The sequence below is a fragment of the Gallus gallus genome, chromosome 3, assembly GCF_016699485.2.
Source record: "Gallus gallus isolate bGalGal1 chromosome 3, bGalGal1.mat.broiler.GRCg7b, whole genome shotgun sequence".
Lineage (NCBI taxonomy): Eukaryota > Metazoa > Chordata > Aves > Galliformes > Phasianidae > Gallus > Gallus gallus.
Genome location: NC_052534.1, coordinates 52,269,823 through 52,285,449, shown reverse-complemented (window position 1 = coordinate 52,285,449; position 15,627 = coordinate 52,269,823). Strand labels below are relative to the sequence as shown.

Genomic DNA, 15,627 nt, shown 5'->3' with positions numbered 1-15,627 from the left:
GAAGAGGCTGCCCAGGGCTGTGGGCACAGCCCCAAGCTGATGGACTTCAAGGAGCATTTGGGCAATGCTCTCAGATACAGGGTTTGGATTTTGGGTGGCCTTGTGTGGAGCCAAGGGTTGGATGTGATGATCCTTGTGGGTCTTTGCCAACTCAGAATATTCTGCAATTCTATGATGTGTCTTTTCCATCCACTGTTGCAGGTCTGCTTTCTGAAGATTGAATTTTGTGCGTGTAACTGTTTTATAGGTTCCACAATAAGGATCCAGGTGTCAGAACACCCTGTACAGCATCACACCTTTTGGATACAGGCCTAGTCCAGTCTAAGTCTTCCTAAATAAAGGAGGAGGAGGTTCACAGAATAGTTCTAAGGCAGCGTTCATGGGGGACTCATCTTGGCTCAGTGTACAGCACTTGGCCCTGCTTTTATAGCAGGACAGCTTAGGGGTTGGGATCCATGCTCAGACCACATCTTGTCAAATTTGTAATGTGTCTCAGAGCCAGGATTCCAGGCTGACCAGCTGATCAACAGCTAGAGGATGACCACAGCCTAGTCTTGCTCTTAGTCACATTTGAACATCTCAGGTCAGTTGCTTTGATTAGGGACTCTTGTGTGCAAGTTTTGTGTTTGCATGTTTACTGGTGGTCTGAACATGGAAAGTGCTTAGTCCATGCCATTGGTGTCTCTGTGTGTTGCTGTACTGGATAATGGCTGTATTATAAATAAATGGACATTGCCCACAAACCACCAATATGTGTGAACATTATCTGTGTAACCAGCAATTCTGTGTTGTGAGGAGGGGGCAGGATCTTGGAATGTGCTTATTTAGTGGATATTTTGGTATGTATTCTGCAAGTCAAAATTCTGGGTATCTTACATAAAGTCTGACAGTGATGTCAGATGTATTTACTTGGACAAAGGTCCGTATACTTTGGGCTAATGCTTTAAATTTGATTGTGACTTAATTGTGTGGTGGTGGGTTCTCATTTTCAAAGGTTCTTCTGGTCCATGCTACGCAAACACCGGGGCATGTGTAAAGGAACTGATTTAAGCAAATATTTTGCATGAGATAACACTCCTATGTAAATGCTGTCACTGTTGGGACAATGTGGCCAATTGTTGTCCCAGTGGTGACAGGAGTCTTCACTGCATGTGTCCCTGCAACGGCTTTTTCATCGGGTTTGGTGAATGCTTATTACCCAGCTGGCTGTGCTCCCACGTCACCACGCCAGTGCATGCATGATGAATTTCTATTGACTAGTTAAAATCATCTCTGCCGCATGCAGGAATTGCCCCATCCAGTGTCGAACTTGTACAAACACGAGTAGTGCCTGCCAGCCCATCAGGTCCTGCATGAGCACAGAGCTGGGGCCGCCTGGGCTATTCCAGCGCTGTTACAGCTCCCTGGCTCCCCAGCCCTGTCACGTCATCCCTCATCTGTCAGACACGCTGGGCTGGGGCTCCATCGATCCCCTGACCTCTGGTTGGGCCATTGTGGGCTCTGCTCATTATCTCCTCTTGCAGAATTTGTCTGGGGAGTTCCCGGGACTGCCCAGGGAGTTCTTCGGGTGACTCAGCATGGAGTGTGTGCAGCACAGCCCTTATCCCCAGCTGCACTGCAATTACAGCCGCGGTTCAGAGGGCACCACACCTCTCTGCTACATGGAGTCATAGAGTGCTGAGAGGTTTAGTGGAAGATACGTGACACTTGTGCATTTCCTGATGGGATCTGCCCAGCTGACCAGTTGGCTATGTCCCTCCATAGGCACAGATAGATGCCTTTCTTTCTGTGCTGGGCTCTCACATCTACAGGCTGGTGTTTTGCAAAGTACTGCTTCGTGCCTCTTCCACCATGAGGAATCCAAAACACAGTCACTGTCCAAGCAAAGGTTTCTTTACTGTAGTAATCCACTGCTTTCTCTACTACCACAAGAGATGTCATTTGGGCCTCTTGTTTCTCAGAGAAGGATAAGGGACAGCTTATTGTTAAAATTATGGCATTTACTGAGAAAGAAAAGCGTATCTTCTGATTATTGGTATGTGTACAATGACAGGGTGGACGGCATCTGAACTGGATAAATTTGGAACCTAGTGTGATGTCAAGTAATTGATGTAGAGCAGGTAACTAAAATGTGCAGGGAGATGTACTTTTAGACTTTTCTTCAGTTAATCCCTTATTTTCCTTTTGAAAGTGAAATAAAAAGTAACGAGCAAAATAGAAATTGGAAAGGGTAATGTCTGAAAGATTTGTTCGGAAACTGTCAAATGTTGATTAGAGTTAGAAAGTTGGGGGGGGGGGGAGGGGTTGCCTTCACCAGTGTGTAAGGCAAGATAGGGCTCGATGCCATCTGCTTTTCAGGACCTTCCCCCAAAGGCAGCCTGAAGCAGATGAGGTGGCTCTGGATGGGATGGCTGTGCTTCTTCTGTCCAGCACTCTGTCCTGCAGGGATACTGTGTGCTACACTCAGTTTGCAGCCACTCAAACTCATGCAGAGTAGAACAAGTGAAAGAAAAAATACAAAAGGTTTCTTCAGTGCTAACGTTGCTCAAAATCACTGTTTGAGCAAGCTCTCCAAAGCTGTTTCATTTTTGAACTTGGTGACCCTTGGTTGGCACAAGGATTAGATTATTTATCCATTAGAAAGCTTTGAAAGATACAGCAAAGCAAAAAAAAAGGTCTTAGTTATGATTAATATGGTCTGTGTAAGAGGAAAAGTGAATTTATACAGCAGTTGTATGGCTTTGTTTGGAGGGATAGAAACTGCCCACTCTACTTCTCTAAGAAAGCCAGGAGTGCATTCCTCCTATGCAGTGAAAGAACTCTGACTGTAATGTAAGTGGGAGTTCAGGCACACAGCGTGATCCAATGTCAGAGAGCTGCCTGGAGGTCAGGGCTCTAAGTTCACTTCCCGCTCCCCGCTGGCTGGCTGCGTGACCCTGAGCAGCTCTGTGCCTCACTTTCACCAATGGGCCATAGGGAAACAGATCCTCGATTCTCTTCAAGATTTATTCTTGTGATAGATAATGTGAGTGGGGAAGTAGTTATTCAGAATTGAAATGCCACACACCTAGTGCGCACTCAACCTCCCTCATCATATTTAATTTAAATACAGTTAGTTTATGTCGGGGTTTTTCCCATGTTTTCATTAGAGATGTAAGATAATGAACACTTCCTTTTTTTTCCCCATGAAGTGCCATTCTTTATAACATACATTGCCTTGCTTGAAGTGTTTTGTAAAGAATAGTCTTGCTTTTGAGGACAATACAGCATGTTAGATAACCTTTCATTTAACCACGTGCTTTATAATTAACGTACAAGATTATGGCCGCTCTTTCTTTTCTTTTTTTTCCAAGTGAAACTTGAATAACAGCATCCTTTGCTGCAGTCTAAGCTCTTTTTCACAATGACTGACTTAGTTTGTGTGTTGCTGGTAGTTGGATGCATGAAGAGGTGGCATAACGTTTCCTTCCCATGCCTTCCCTAAGGAGAAGGAGAATGGTCTGACAGAGACAGTATCACTTAATAGCCCACCTTGCTGGACTGGCACGAGGAGTCTTTCCTTATTGCTTTTGCAGTGCTCAGAAGGCAGAGGGATTAAAATCTTTTATTTCCTGCAGACATGCTAGGAGAGCGCTGAGGCTGCTGTGTCTCAGAAGGCTGTAATGCCTTTTCCATTTACATTCCCAGCTCTGAAACCACGTTGCTGAGAGATATCAGTTATTGCGTTTTCTAGGTTCAGCAATTACCTTACTCATTAAAAAAAGGGAGAATATAAAAAGCAGCCACTGTCATGCTTTAAAGATTCTATATATTTTTTTCAAATTTTGTCTGTCAAAATTGCTTCCCTCTAGTGGCTTTCAAACAGTATTTCTAAACATGAAAAAGTTGGTGCAATGCTGAAGTTTATGAACTTCTAAGCGAGACGTTTCCTTGGGAAACTTCTGTACTTAATAAAATTTAATTTCTTTTGGGAGTAGCTAACCCATAAAGTTCTGGGGACTTTCCAGCCATCAGAAACCTTATCCTAAAGCTCAGTTTAGCACAGACAGCTGCAGAACAAGCCTTAGCGTCTCAGCTAGCTATCCCAAACATTGTCTAGAGAGCTGCCATTCCTGCTGGTTGAGTGCAAGGCCACTGCTGCAGGGACTGAACCCATCATGCTGAAATGTGTAAAACTAGCATTTAAGCCAAAATAATGACATAGACTTCTGAGCTGTATAATCCTAATAAGATTAAGCTTTAGCAAAGAGAAACATAAAAGATATAACCTAATAGAATCATAATCTATTCTGAATAAACTGTATTAGACATGTTTGCTGAATTGATTACATAAGTTTAATAAAATTATACTGTCTCATAAGCAGGATACAATAAGTAGTAATGGCAGCTTTTCTATACACAATGCAAGAGAGTAAGAAACAAAATGGGGATTATTGGAAAATGAGTTTAGTCAAAACAATTTAAAATCAAAAGGATAAAAATAGAACAATAATTTCTTCAATGCTGCCACAATGAACTTCTTTGAGTGTATTAGTTAAAATCATAATAAGATATCCAAGCATCTATAACTCAAAAGCATCCAGAAAAATGCCTATAGTATTTAGAGGAAGAGGGAAGACATGAATTTGGAGAGGAGTGACACAGCTAAAAGTAATGCAGAAGATTTAAGAAAATTTAACTCTCTCTGAGCATTTAGTCAGATTCTTGTCGATACTACTTCATGTGTTTGTCCATTTCATCTCTTCACCTGACAGTGGTAGTGGATTCCGCGCTGTTAGCACTTCTGAGCAGATGGCATGTAGTCTCTCATGCTGAGATCATGCTGGAAATGTCATCTATGCAACACAGCTGAGGTACAGTAGTGCTTTAACAAGGTTTTCTCAATTGTCCACTTGAGCAACTTTTGTTGTTGGGAGCACTGTAAAAAGTATATATATATATTTGCCTTTGAAAATTAAAGCCTTACCAAACAGTTCTGATACTTATCATATTTCATCTCTGTCTGTTGTAGTAAGGAGTTATAAATGTAATTATAGAAGCAGAAATGGTATTAAGGAGACTACTTGTGAAACTGCATTAGCACAACTATATTGCCTTTGCAAGAACTGTGCTCCATGTGTTTGAAAACTATTGCAAGGAAGTCAGGAATCACATTAAGACAGAATGATCTGAGACATAACCTCCCCAGTAAGTGTTACACAGTAAGGGCTTTTTCTCTGGGTAGGTGGAGAGAGAAAGGAAGCGATGCATGCAGTATGGCTATATTATATTTCAATTTTGTTTTTATTTCATTGCTGGCAGTTGTGAATTCTAATCGAGGCTGAAGGGCAATGCTATAAAAATTACACTTTAGGGGCCCACATCTGTTTTGGTTTTCTAATTTCTTATTTAAATTGCTCTAGTTTACAGAAGAAGTCGGTTTTCTGTCTGTACAGATAAAAACACACCATGCGTTCCAACAGGTAGAATTTTACAGTGTGTCTTTCTTGTTAGAAACATGAGGTCTCTTTAACTTAGCTGTGTCCCCTGTTCCACAGTAGTTACGTAAGTACCTGGGCTTAAATGATGTAGTACCTATAAAAACTGGACCCAAGAGTTAAACAGGTTTCTTTTCCATGCATAATGATTGCATTTCTTTTGTGTATCTATAAAATCTCATTGGCTTAAAACCCTGTCCTTGAACAACACTGGTGGGCTTCAGGGGAAAACACTACAGGGGATTATGTGGAAAGTAAAGGATATTTAAAACAGTCCCTGAGCATATATCATATGGTAAGGGATTAGGCATGTTTTATAAGCTCTGGTTCACACCATATGATTAAATCATGAAAATGAAGTTACATTTCCGAGTGAGGACTAGACTTCTTATGTGACATCCTGGTGACAGTAGCCCACCCCCAACTGAAGGCTGTAAAGGAAGACATGAGTCATTGTTTTGGATGAGGGCAATGCTAGATATTTATAATGTTGTCCATCAGTGTAAAATATGTGCACTTACCAAATTTCTAATGGCTCCTCTGATAGGAGTAAGTACAGTGTTTTACTGGTCGAGTTAAAGTTCTGATTTATGTAAACAAAAGAGAAAGGAGAAAAATATATTTCAAGATTCCTAACCACGAAGCAACTCAGAATAAAGTAGATAGCATTTTCGTTTAGTATTCTGTTGTTTGACTGTTTTTCTTCCCTTGTCCATTCCTTTTTGTCTGTATGTTGTGCATTTGGTTTCTCAGGCTGGCTTTTGATGGGCGGAGGCTACATTCCCTGTCTGTGGGCCTTGACACTGTTGAAATTTGCTCTGACAAACAAAACCAACACAGTCACAGTGCTGGCATCAATGTAGAAGGTTGCTCCCCAGATGACAGGAGGGCTGTCCGCCCGCCCCAGCCTTCATCAGTCAGTGAACTTCTGGAGTGATGCTGTTCTTCTGTCTCTGGCCTCTAAAATGCAAGTCTTTTTCCCCATTCCTTGTAAAGAAGTAATGATTGTACACAACACCTAATGCTTTTTCAAGGTGTTTGCACATCAATTTAACTACTTGCAAATCTAGTAATTAGACATCTTACACTGACCTGTATTTTAATAACTTCAATGCTGTTGCTTCTTACTTTTATGTCTGTATTTCATTTCATTCATTTCTTTCAACTGTTTGCAAACACAATGATTTTCTTCTACTGATCTAAAGTCAGTGGCTTCTCCAACATGAAGATTTAGCTCTTGACTATGTACTGACCATTATCATCCGCTTGCTATCAATATTAACAAAGGTATGGAGAGGGGAAGAGGAATGCCAAGAGTAAAAGCAGCGGGACTGTGTGCAGCAGTGGGTTGGTGGCAGACAAGAGTATCTATAGCTTCATGCAGTCAAGAGTAGCAACAGATGTAATAGCTACAGTCTGTGTCTTTGTACCATAAAAGGTAAGTCTTCTATCAAAGGTACCCTCTTGCTATTGGTTTATCTGGACTTGCTCAGCGTATCACTACTTCTGATCATTGAGCTTTCCTAGGATGCAGGAATGTCTACACGTGCTAGTGTAAGGTCTGATACTCTATAATCCTAACCAAGCACGATCCCGAAACAAAGTCCAAACAGCTGTGCTTACAGAAGGCATAGGGTTAAAATCTGACTTAAGTTACTTCAGTTTCTTGAAACACAGTCATCCTGATTGCTGAATCATAATACATTTGCAAGTCAAGTAATAATGTCTAGAGGCTGGAGGAAGCCTCTAGACAGAAGTGGCACAAGGTGACAAGGAGATCCTTTGAGGCTGTAAATCATTGTCATGTTCAAAAAAGTAAGTTAGACCATGTTTTATATATGCAAAACTGGAGAGAATGCCCAGCAATTTGGTTCTGGGTACTGGTAGAGTTAAAGGTTGTCTTGTCAGGCACTGTTCGATGCCACCATGGACTGACTTTCCCACCTGTCCTAGTCCTGTCTCTGTCCACAGGGAGGTGCCCGGTGCCGGGGGCTGGAGCTGCCCCCTGTTGTCCTTGCTGCAGCTGGCCCTGAGGTGTCAGCCTGTGATGAGTCAGTTTTCCTATAAATGGGTTATGTCTGCAAACTCTTGAGGTCTTTCTTAATTACACTTTTATCTTACCAGTGGAAGCTTATCAGGGTAAGAGAGGTACTGGTCCCTAATACATGCATGCACACATACATGCCCACTTAATGTGCACTTAATGCACAAACAGGGGCATTTTTTTCCATACTTTTTTGTTTCTTGCTGGGTTTTTTTGGTTTCTTTTTTTTTTTTTTTTTTTTTTTTTGAGTGTTACTCACAGGTTTTATTCTGGCAGCCCTGGCTGTTTCACAGCCTACTCAGATGCTTTTTTTCACAGAGGGGTACACAAAACATTTTGTAAGTGGTAGTGATCTTTAAAATGATATGTTGGAGGACAGTGAATTCTTCATTGTCAAAAGCAGATAGAGCAAAAAATACCCATGAATCGTCTGTAATTCCACAGCCTTTCCCAGTTCTCCTACCATGAGGTCTAAGGAACGCTTCTGGTTGCAAGAGTTAGTGTGAAAGAGGATCAGTCCATGGGCAATGAAATCCTGGATTCAGTGAATTTAATAGTTGTTTTCTGCCTTGTTAAGAATGGTGACAGAATCTCCATCGGCCTTGGTTGTGCAGATTGTATCTGCGCTGTGGAGTTCAACAGCATGGGGAGAAAGGAGTCTGCATGGCCCGAAGAAAGGTTTATGAGGAAATATGTTTTCTGACATTCAGCCTCAGAGGCTGCCTCCAACAAGTCGGGGGTGTATGGGGAGGTTGTTGTCTGCTATCCTTCGGTGAACATCTTGTGGAAAAACTGTCTTACTGAAGCAAACCTTTGTTTTCTTCAAGGAGACAGACGCCTAGGATTAGTTTGCTTGATTCTAATTGTTCATAAGGTGCAATAAAATCAATCTTTAATGATACATAATCTGAACAGATCTCACTGTTTGAGAAGGTTTTTTGGTTGCTTGGTTTCATCTTCAGTTCCTAGCTGTTTTCTCCTGCAGTATCTTAGCAATTTTGTTCTCTCCTTAGGGTTTTGTATTAGTAAAATAACTGCAGATGCTCATTCTCACTACTTGCTATTGTGTATCAAAGCTTAAAGGTACTATACTATCAATTATATTAGCATTTGCCCCTTCAGACTTCTGTGGAAAAAAGTGGAATAGGGAGGAAGTCAGTATTTTGTACATTTTTCAATGATTTGCTTGTTTTACCATACTCTGTTTACAAGTTTCTACCCCTATCACTGTTACATGGTGTAAGGAAGGTGTGGCTGCTTCCCGTCAAATCTGTGTTTGTCGTTTTCTAATGACTGTTTTCCTTCAACCTGTAGCTAGAGGTAAAAATTGGAATGTATCTCTATAATATATATATCTATAGTGCTGTTATTGCTTACATTTCTGAGAAAAAAAAAAAAAGACACTTGTTTGCTTAACGTTCAGAACTGTTCCATGTATAGATTCACCACCTGCAGATTTTCAAAAGAAGGCCCTTGTTTTGAAAATATGATCCTAAATCTGAGGTAGTGTCAGGGTGATTGGGAGAATATTGCTTGGAGAGAGCTTCTTCTCCCTTGCTGTGAACTTTTCACATCTGTTTTGGAGCATTCAGACTGAGGAGCGTGGACTTGAAAAATGTGTTTCATACCATAAAGCACCAATAGCTGCATGCTACGCTTTCTTTATGCCAGACCCACAAAGGATGTAAGTTGTTACTGAATCTGGCCGTTCATTTTATGCTCCTGAGACTCATGCAACTGTGCCCATCCTCAGTCTAATCCTGAATGTTCCTATTGTCAGACAGATTTTCTCATACATTCTAGAAAGTGTTGCAGTGCTTGTACGTGTGCAGTTGGTGCAAATAAGTGGGAGATGTTCCTCCCTGAACACTACAGGCTCTGAATGTACAGTTCTCAATAAATACATAATTTTCTCTTTCCTATATGGATTTTTTCATAGTCTTTTTGTTGAACAGTTTATTTTGTAACTACTTTCTGAAGTGTTTGGGTACTGTCTTTCCCTGTAGGAATTTTCAGTTATTCTCCATGATATCATTATATTTTCCTTTGAAACAGTGTGTTCGTAACAGGATAATAGGGAGAGGAGCTGTTCGGTTTATGATTGATTAGTGAATGTACGATTTCAATTCCCTCGGAAAGTGGGTGTGTGGTTGTTTGAGTCTGTGTTACTTTGGAGAGAGACCATTTCGGGGAATCGTAGTTAGAGCTGCAAACAATCTATTAGTCACTCGTCCAAGCCCTGCCAGCGTAATACTGTTCCCTGCAGTACATTATTGAATGTTTTGTCCAATATCAGTTTGAATGACTCAAGCAATGAGGCTTCCACCACTTCCTCTGAGAAACTATTTCATGGTCTGGTAGTACTCCCTGTTAGGAATTGTTTCCTGGTACTCAGCCTAAACTTCTTTACACCCAGATTGATCTCATTACTGTTAGGTATACTTTATTTTTTCCCAGTCCTGCCCCAAATCTTTTTCCTTCTTTGGCTTTCATACTCTTTAGCCAATAGTAGATAGTATAATCTCTACTCTTATTCAAGCAAATACATAATTAGTGCTTCTATTCCTTCTCTCCAAATAGGCCATCTGTCTGGTAGAAAACAAGGCTGAATGTGGGAAGATTTTTTTCTGCAAAGCGCTTCTTTCAAGTAAATAAGATGAAAAAGTGCATAAGGAGTTTGCGCCATTATGTAGCTCCAGGGAGCCGCAACTTTTATTTACAGTGTTTTTCAGGAATTATGTAGAAGTTGGTAACTTTTCCAAACAGTCATTTAAAGTAGTACCTTTTTCTAGCTGAATATTCGGGTCCCGCATTAGTAGTCTGTCACGTTTCATGGCTTCAGGGAATGTTTTGTAATGTTGCTGGTCTATGCTCTGTGCTATTTATCAAGCAAATTATATGGAGCTACAGCAGGGAGATGGGAGGGCAATGGCAGCAGAATTACAAGCAGCTCCTTTATTATGCTGATGACAGGATATTTAGGGGCTATTTGAATGTCTGTCGTTCACAGCTTTACAGCCAGAATTTACAAGTGTTTGGGTTATATGAGGATCGTTGAGGAAGGGAATGTACTTTAATCCATCCAACCATTACACTTCTGTGGATTTCTTTCTAGTAGCCAACATCTGTTTGGTATTTCCTTCCTTCCTCTCTCCTTCTTTCCTCCCCTGTTCCAAATTAGTGTCCTCTGTCCTGAGGTGTTTTCTTACAGTACTTACTGCAGTCTAAATTCTGCAAAGATACCTGCACTTAATAAATTTTATTTTTCAAAATCTGGACATGTGCTATTTGTATTTCTTACTGATGGCCTGTTTCTTAGTGTGAGGCTCCCAGTTAGATGAACACTTAAGTTTAAAACGAGACTTTCAAACTAGTATTGCAGGCTTGTTTTGAAAAACATCTAGTATGTATTTTAAGCATATGTATATGTTTTTTGATGAATCACATTGCAGTTTGGGAACCAAGCCCATGCTTTCTATCTATTTTTTTTTTACCTGAGATCGCCCAGGGCGTGGGGGTTTCTGACCTGGGCTCCAAGCTCAGGGAGCAAGTAATCTTTGTGCACTTCTTCTGAACTGTACTAAAAAAGATAAGCAAGTTGGTCTGTCCTCAGAGCATTCCTAAGCTAACTTATTACCATTTTACTAAGTTAATTGGGAAAGAAAAACATAGTGATCAAACTAAGACGAAAGCCAAGTTTGTACCAAATTCGTGAGTTCAAGTGATTAAATTCAATGATTTAACACCAGTGACTATCTTATAATATTGCACACAAATGTGTAAACGCACAAAAAGGAAAAGGATGGGTAAATGGCAGTCTGTCATCATGAAAAGAGAGCTTGAGTAACTCCTGCAACTTGCTTGTTCTGTCACTTGTTAGCTGAAGGATTTGCCAGCACCTGTGATGGGGGCTGTCTCTCAGGAAGCCTTTTCCATCCAGGGCAGGTAGGGTCCCAGATACAGTCCTGGTGTGGGAGAAAGAATCACTCCTCTTTTTTATTTTATTTGTTTTCACAGGTAATGTTTCTCAGATTTTCCACCTCTGAGATGAACTCCATGGCTTTGAGGCCTAGTTTTATGGAGTAATGTAGGGGTTGTGGTTGTAGTTCAGTTGCCTGGCAGGTGGCACATGTCTGAGTTACAAGTGGGAATGCCACCACTGAAACAATCCTTCCGTTTACACAGATTTCCCCAGAAACAGAATCAAGGAATCCTAGGGGTTGGAAGGGACCTCTGGAGATCATTTAGTCCAGCTCTCTTGCTAAAACAGGCTTACTATAACAGTAATACTACTATAGTTAGACAGGAAAGCATCCAGGTGGGTTTTGAATATCTGCAGAGAAGGAGACTCCACAGCCTTTCTGGGCAGCTTGTTCCAGTTCTCTGTCATCCTCAAAGTAAAGAAGTTTTTTCTCATGTTGAGATGAAACGTCATGTGTTCCAGTTTGTGCCCGCTGCCCCTTGTTCTGTCATTGGGCGTTACTGAAAAGAGCCTGGCCCCATCCACTTGACACCTGCCTGTTAGATATTTATAAGCATAGATAAGATCCCCTCTCGGCCTTCATTTATGCAAGCTGAACAGTCCCAGGTATCTCAGCCTTTCCTCATAATGGAGATGCTCCAGACTTCTAGTCATCTTTGTAGTCCTCCACTAAACTCCCGCCAGTAGTTCCTTCCTTTTCTTGAACTGGGGAGCCCAGAGCTGGACACATGAAAAGTAAGGTATACATAGAGCAATGACAGGGTCTTCTGGCTGAGGTAATGGACTTGAAACTCAACAACTGCAAATCAAGTTTCTTTTTTATCTTACTAACTCTCTAATTAGTGTGCTTTCCCCTCACTGTCATCCTTCTCATAGCATTGGTTTCATTGCTCTCAGGACATGAATCTTCTGGACAAACAGTTAGAAAACTAGCTTAAGTGAATACAGCACCTACCCAGATAACGTCTGGTATCTCAAGCCAGTTTTATGTTTTATGTGAACAAATTCTACTCATCCTGAATCACTGCTCCCCACCCTGGTTCTGAGGCAGTATTCCTCACCTGTGTTTGCATTGCCCCTTCTCTCTGCTGAAGTCTGGTGTTTCCACTGCTCAAGAATGGGTTCTTTTTTTCTTGCAGGTTATCCAGGCTGTCTTCTTTGGGATCTGCGTATTGACTGACCTTTCCAGTCTTCTCACTAAAGGAAATGACAGTCAAGAGCAAGAAAGGCAGCTTAAAAAACTCATTTCCCTCCGTGACTGGATGATGGCTGTTCTGGCTTTCCCCATTGGTGTGGTAAGTGTAGTGTTAATCTGCATGCATCTTCACTGTCTGGATGGTTGCTGATTTTCTTCTAGCTGGAGCACTTTTGCACCTCTTCATGTGAGACTATGGACAAAGAGAAACATGATGAAGATGATTATACAACTCTGTATGTGTCACTGCTATAAGATGTCACCAAAATTTCTGAAATTATTTTTTTCATTACAAAAATGTACTTTAAAGTAGAAACTAGATGATAGAAGTCATTGCAGATGTGAATTTTACCAGCAGGATCTTAAGTGTGAGCCTGGACTTTTTCTGTATTCTGTGTGGTAGTAGTAAGGAAGGTGCTGACATGTTTTATTCTTTAACTACCTGACTGGAGCTCAATCTGTATGCTGTTCTGTCATGGAGATCCTGAGAAGCTAAAATCCAGGTTGATCCTTGTTAAACCTATGGGGATTCAGAGTTGATGGAAGAAATTGGGTAGTAAAAAAACGAGTTAGTAATGTTAAAAAAAAAAAACAAAAACAAAAACCACACAGGAGGTACGAATAATGTTTTTTACTGTCTTTTTCAAAAGAAAAAATTACTCTTTGGATCTCTTTCTGCTCCACTGAGACATTGCACCTCACTTTCAGTAGCAAAAGGTGCTCAGTGTCAGGAGGTATCTCATACCACTCACTGAAAGCAACTGGAAATCCAGAATTTCATATGTTTTTATGTCAAAGTGTGACTCTCACAGATTATTTCTAAGTTTAGGCTACCTTAAAATATTACTTTTATTGTCATTTGGGATGAAACTTGATTTCTGATTTTTAATTTCAGTGTTCAGTAGTTTGAAATACGTTCAGTATTTATTTTCTTTGTAGGACTACTACTGCATGAAGTGTCAAAAGTTTTGCTGTTTCACAAAAGCTGACCAGTCATTGTCATTTAAGAGCACTTAGCCTGGTATATTGATACATCATTTATAATTTGTTCTATTCAGAGATGCTTTATTAAAACGTGATTTCACTATTTATGTAGGTTTATAAAGTGTATGAGGAAATACAGAATGCTTTTGCAAAATTAGGAAATGCAAAGTATATCTGAAACACTTCATAAAACTTACTTGGTGGCCTCCACTTACTGCATTTGCTGGCCCACCTCTTGGGAGCTGCCACATTTTGTGCTGGGTAACAAACTCAGTTCTTCAGCCACAGATTCACAGAATGTCTTGAGTTAGAAGTCTTTACAAGTATTTGGGGTTGCCCGAACCCAAGTGCAGCACCTTGCACATGGCCTTGTCGTTTCTCTTTAGGTTCCCACAGGCTCACTCTTCAAGCCTATCCAGGTCTCTCTGGATGGTATCTCTTCCTTCTGTTGTATCAGTCGCACCACTCAGCTTGATGTCACCAAACTTGCTGAGGGCACGCTCAATCCCACTGTCAGTGTCATTGATAAAGATGTTGAAGAACACTTGACATAGCTTCCAGAAGGATTTGCTCCGTGATTTTTCTAGGCACAGAGGTGAGGCTTAACAGCCTGCAGTTCCCTGGATTCTCTTTTCTCCCTTTCTTGAAAGTGTTTCCCTTTTTCCAGTCACCTGGGACTTCACCTGACAGCCTCAACTTTTCAAGTGTGACAAACTGGCTTGGCAACTACATCAGCCCGCTCCTCCAGGACCCTGGGATGCATGTTATCCAGCCCCATAGACTTCTACACATTCAGTTTCATGAGGCAGTCTCTGACTTGCTCTGCTTTTACAGGGGGGGGGGGGGGGGGGAGGGGGCGGGATTTTGCTCACCCAACCCGTGCTTAAAGCTTCAGAGACGTGAGCATAGTAGAGGAATCAATATTACCTAATACATTTTTGTGAAGGAATCAAGCTTGCAAATATATGTTTATGCGTGCAGATATATAAATGTTACATTTGTGTTTTAAGGGAATTTGGGAATTACGAAGTAGTTGTGGTTGTGATTGGCATCATCTGCTTTTCCTACTGCATCAATACTAGAAGTGAAGAATGAAAGCAACATTACATTGTTTGTCTTTATTTAAAGATTTTAACTGCCTTTTTCAATATGCAAGTGTAAGCCCTTACATGCATCAAAATATACTCTTCAGGGATTCTTTCCTGCATGTTTTAACTCCAGAGTGATATTGGTGTACTGCTCTACCCTTACACTCTTTCTGACCATGAAACTTTTCAAAATCTTGGAGAATTTCAGCTTCATTCTTTCTTGGCAATTCTGAAAGTAATTTTCAGCTGTGTGTTTATGTTTTTTTCATTCACTGTTTCTCTTGCCACGGGTAAACAGGGAATCCCTGCTAGTCATCTTCTGCTCCAGACTTATAATTGCAACTTTTACGCACTTCCCAAGAGACATTTTGAATACCTGGAGCTAGCTTATTTCTCAATGGTTTCAAACAGAAACAACTTCTTAGACCAAAAAAATCCAGAAAATAGCAAGGAATTGCCATGCTCATTGAAGGGATGTTCTCTATTCCTAAAGGAGACATTGCATTACAGAGGGCGAACAGTTATTAACTACGTATTCTTTAAATTTATTTATTTTTTTTAATGAAGAAATTCTATGAAGGTTGTTTTTATTGTAGCTCCTACTTCTGGCTACTGGGAGACAAACAGCAGGGCTTCAGAAGGTAGCATTGGCCTCAGTGACCTGCCTCAGGCTTACTTGTCTAATCCATGCCAAGGTAGCCCTTTCCCAAAACCTGAACCTCTCTGACAGCCCTCACCACACCACAGCTACCACATGCCCAAGTATTAGCCTGTGGGACAGCAGCATCTGCCACAGGCTGGCACTGCTTTCCTTTGGTGTGGTTATGGGTAGGAAGAGTTCAGGGCCTTAAAGTAGC

The 15,627-nt window shown here is 41.0% G+C and overlaps 1 protein-coding gene across 5 annotated transcripts in view; it reads left to right on the top strand.

Annotated features, from left to right (window-relative positions):
* AIG1 (androgen induced 1) overlaps window positions 1-15,627 on the top strand; it is a 120,033-nt gene that overhangs the window by 23,375 nt on the left and 81,031 nt on the right. For all 5 annotated transcript variants that reach the window (XM_419710.8, XM_046939747.1, XM_040698481.2 and 2 more), the window contains exon 2: window positions 12,643-12,798. In XM_419710.8, coding sequence (XP_419710.2) covers window positions 12,643-12,798 — 156 coding nt within the window. The remainder of the gene's footprint in view (window positions 1-12,642; window positions 12,799-15,627) is intronic.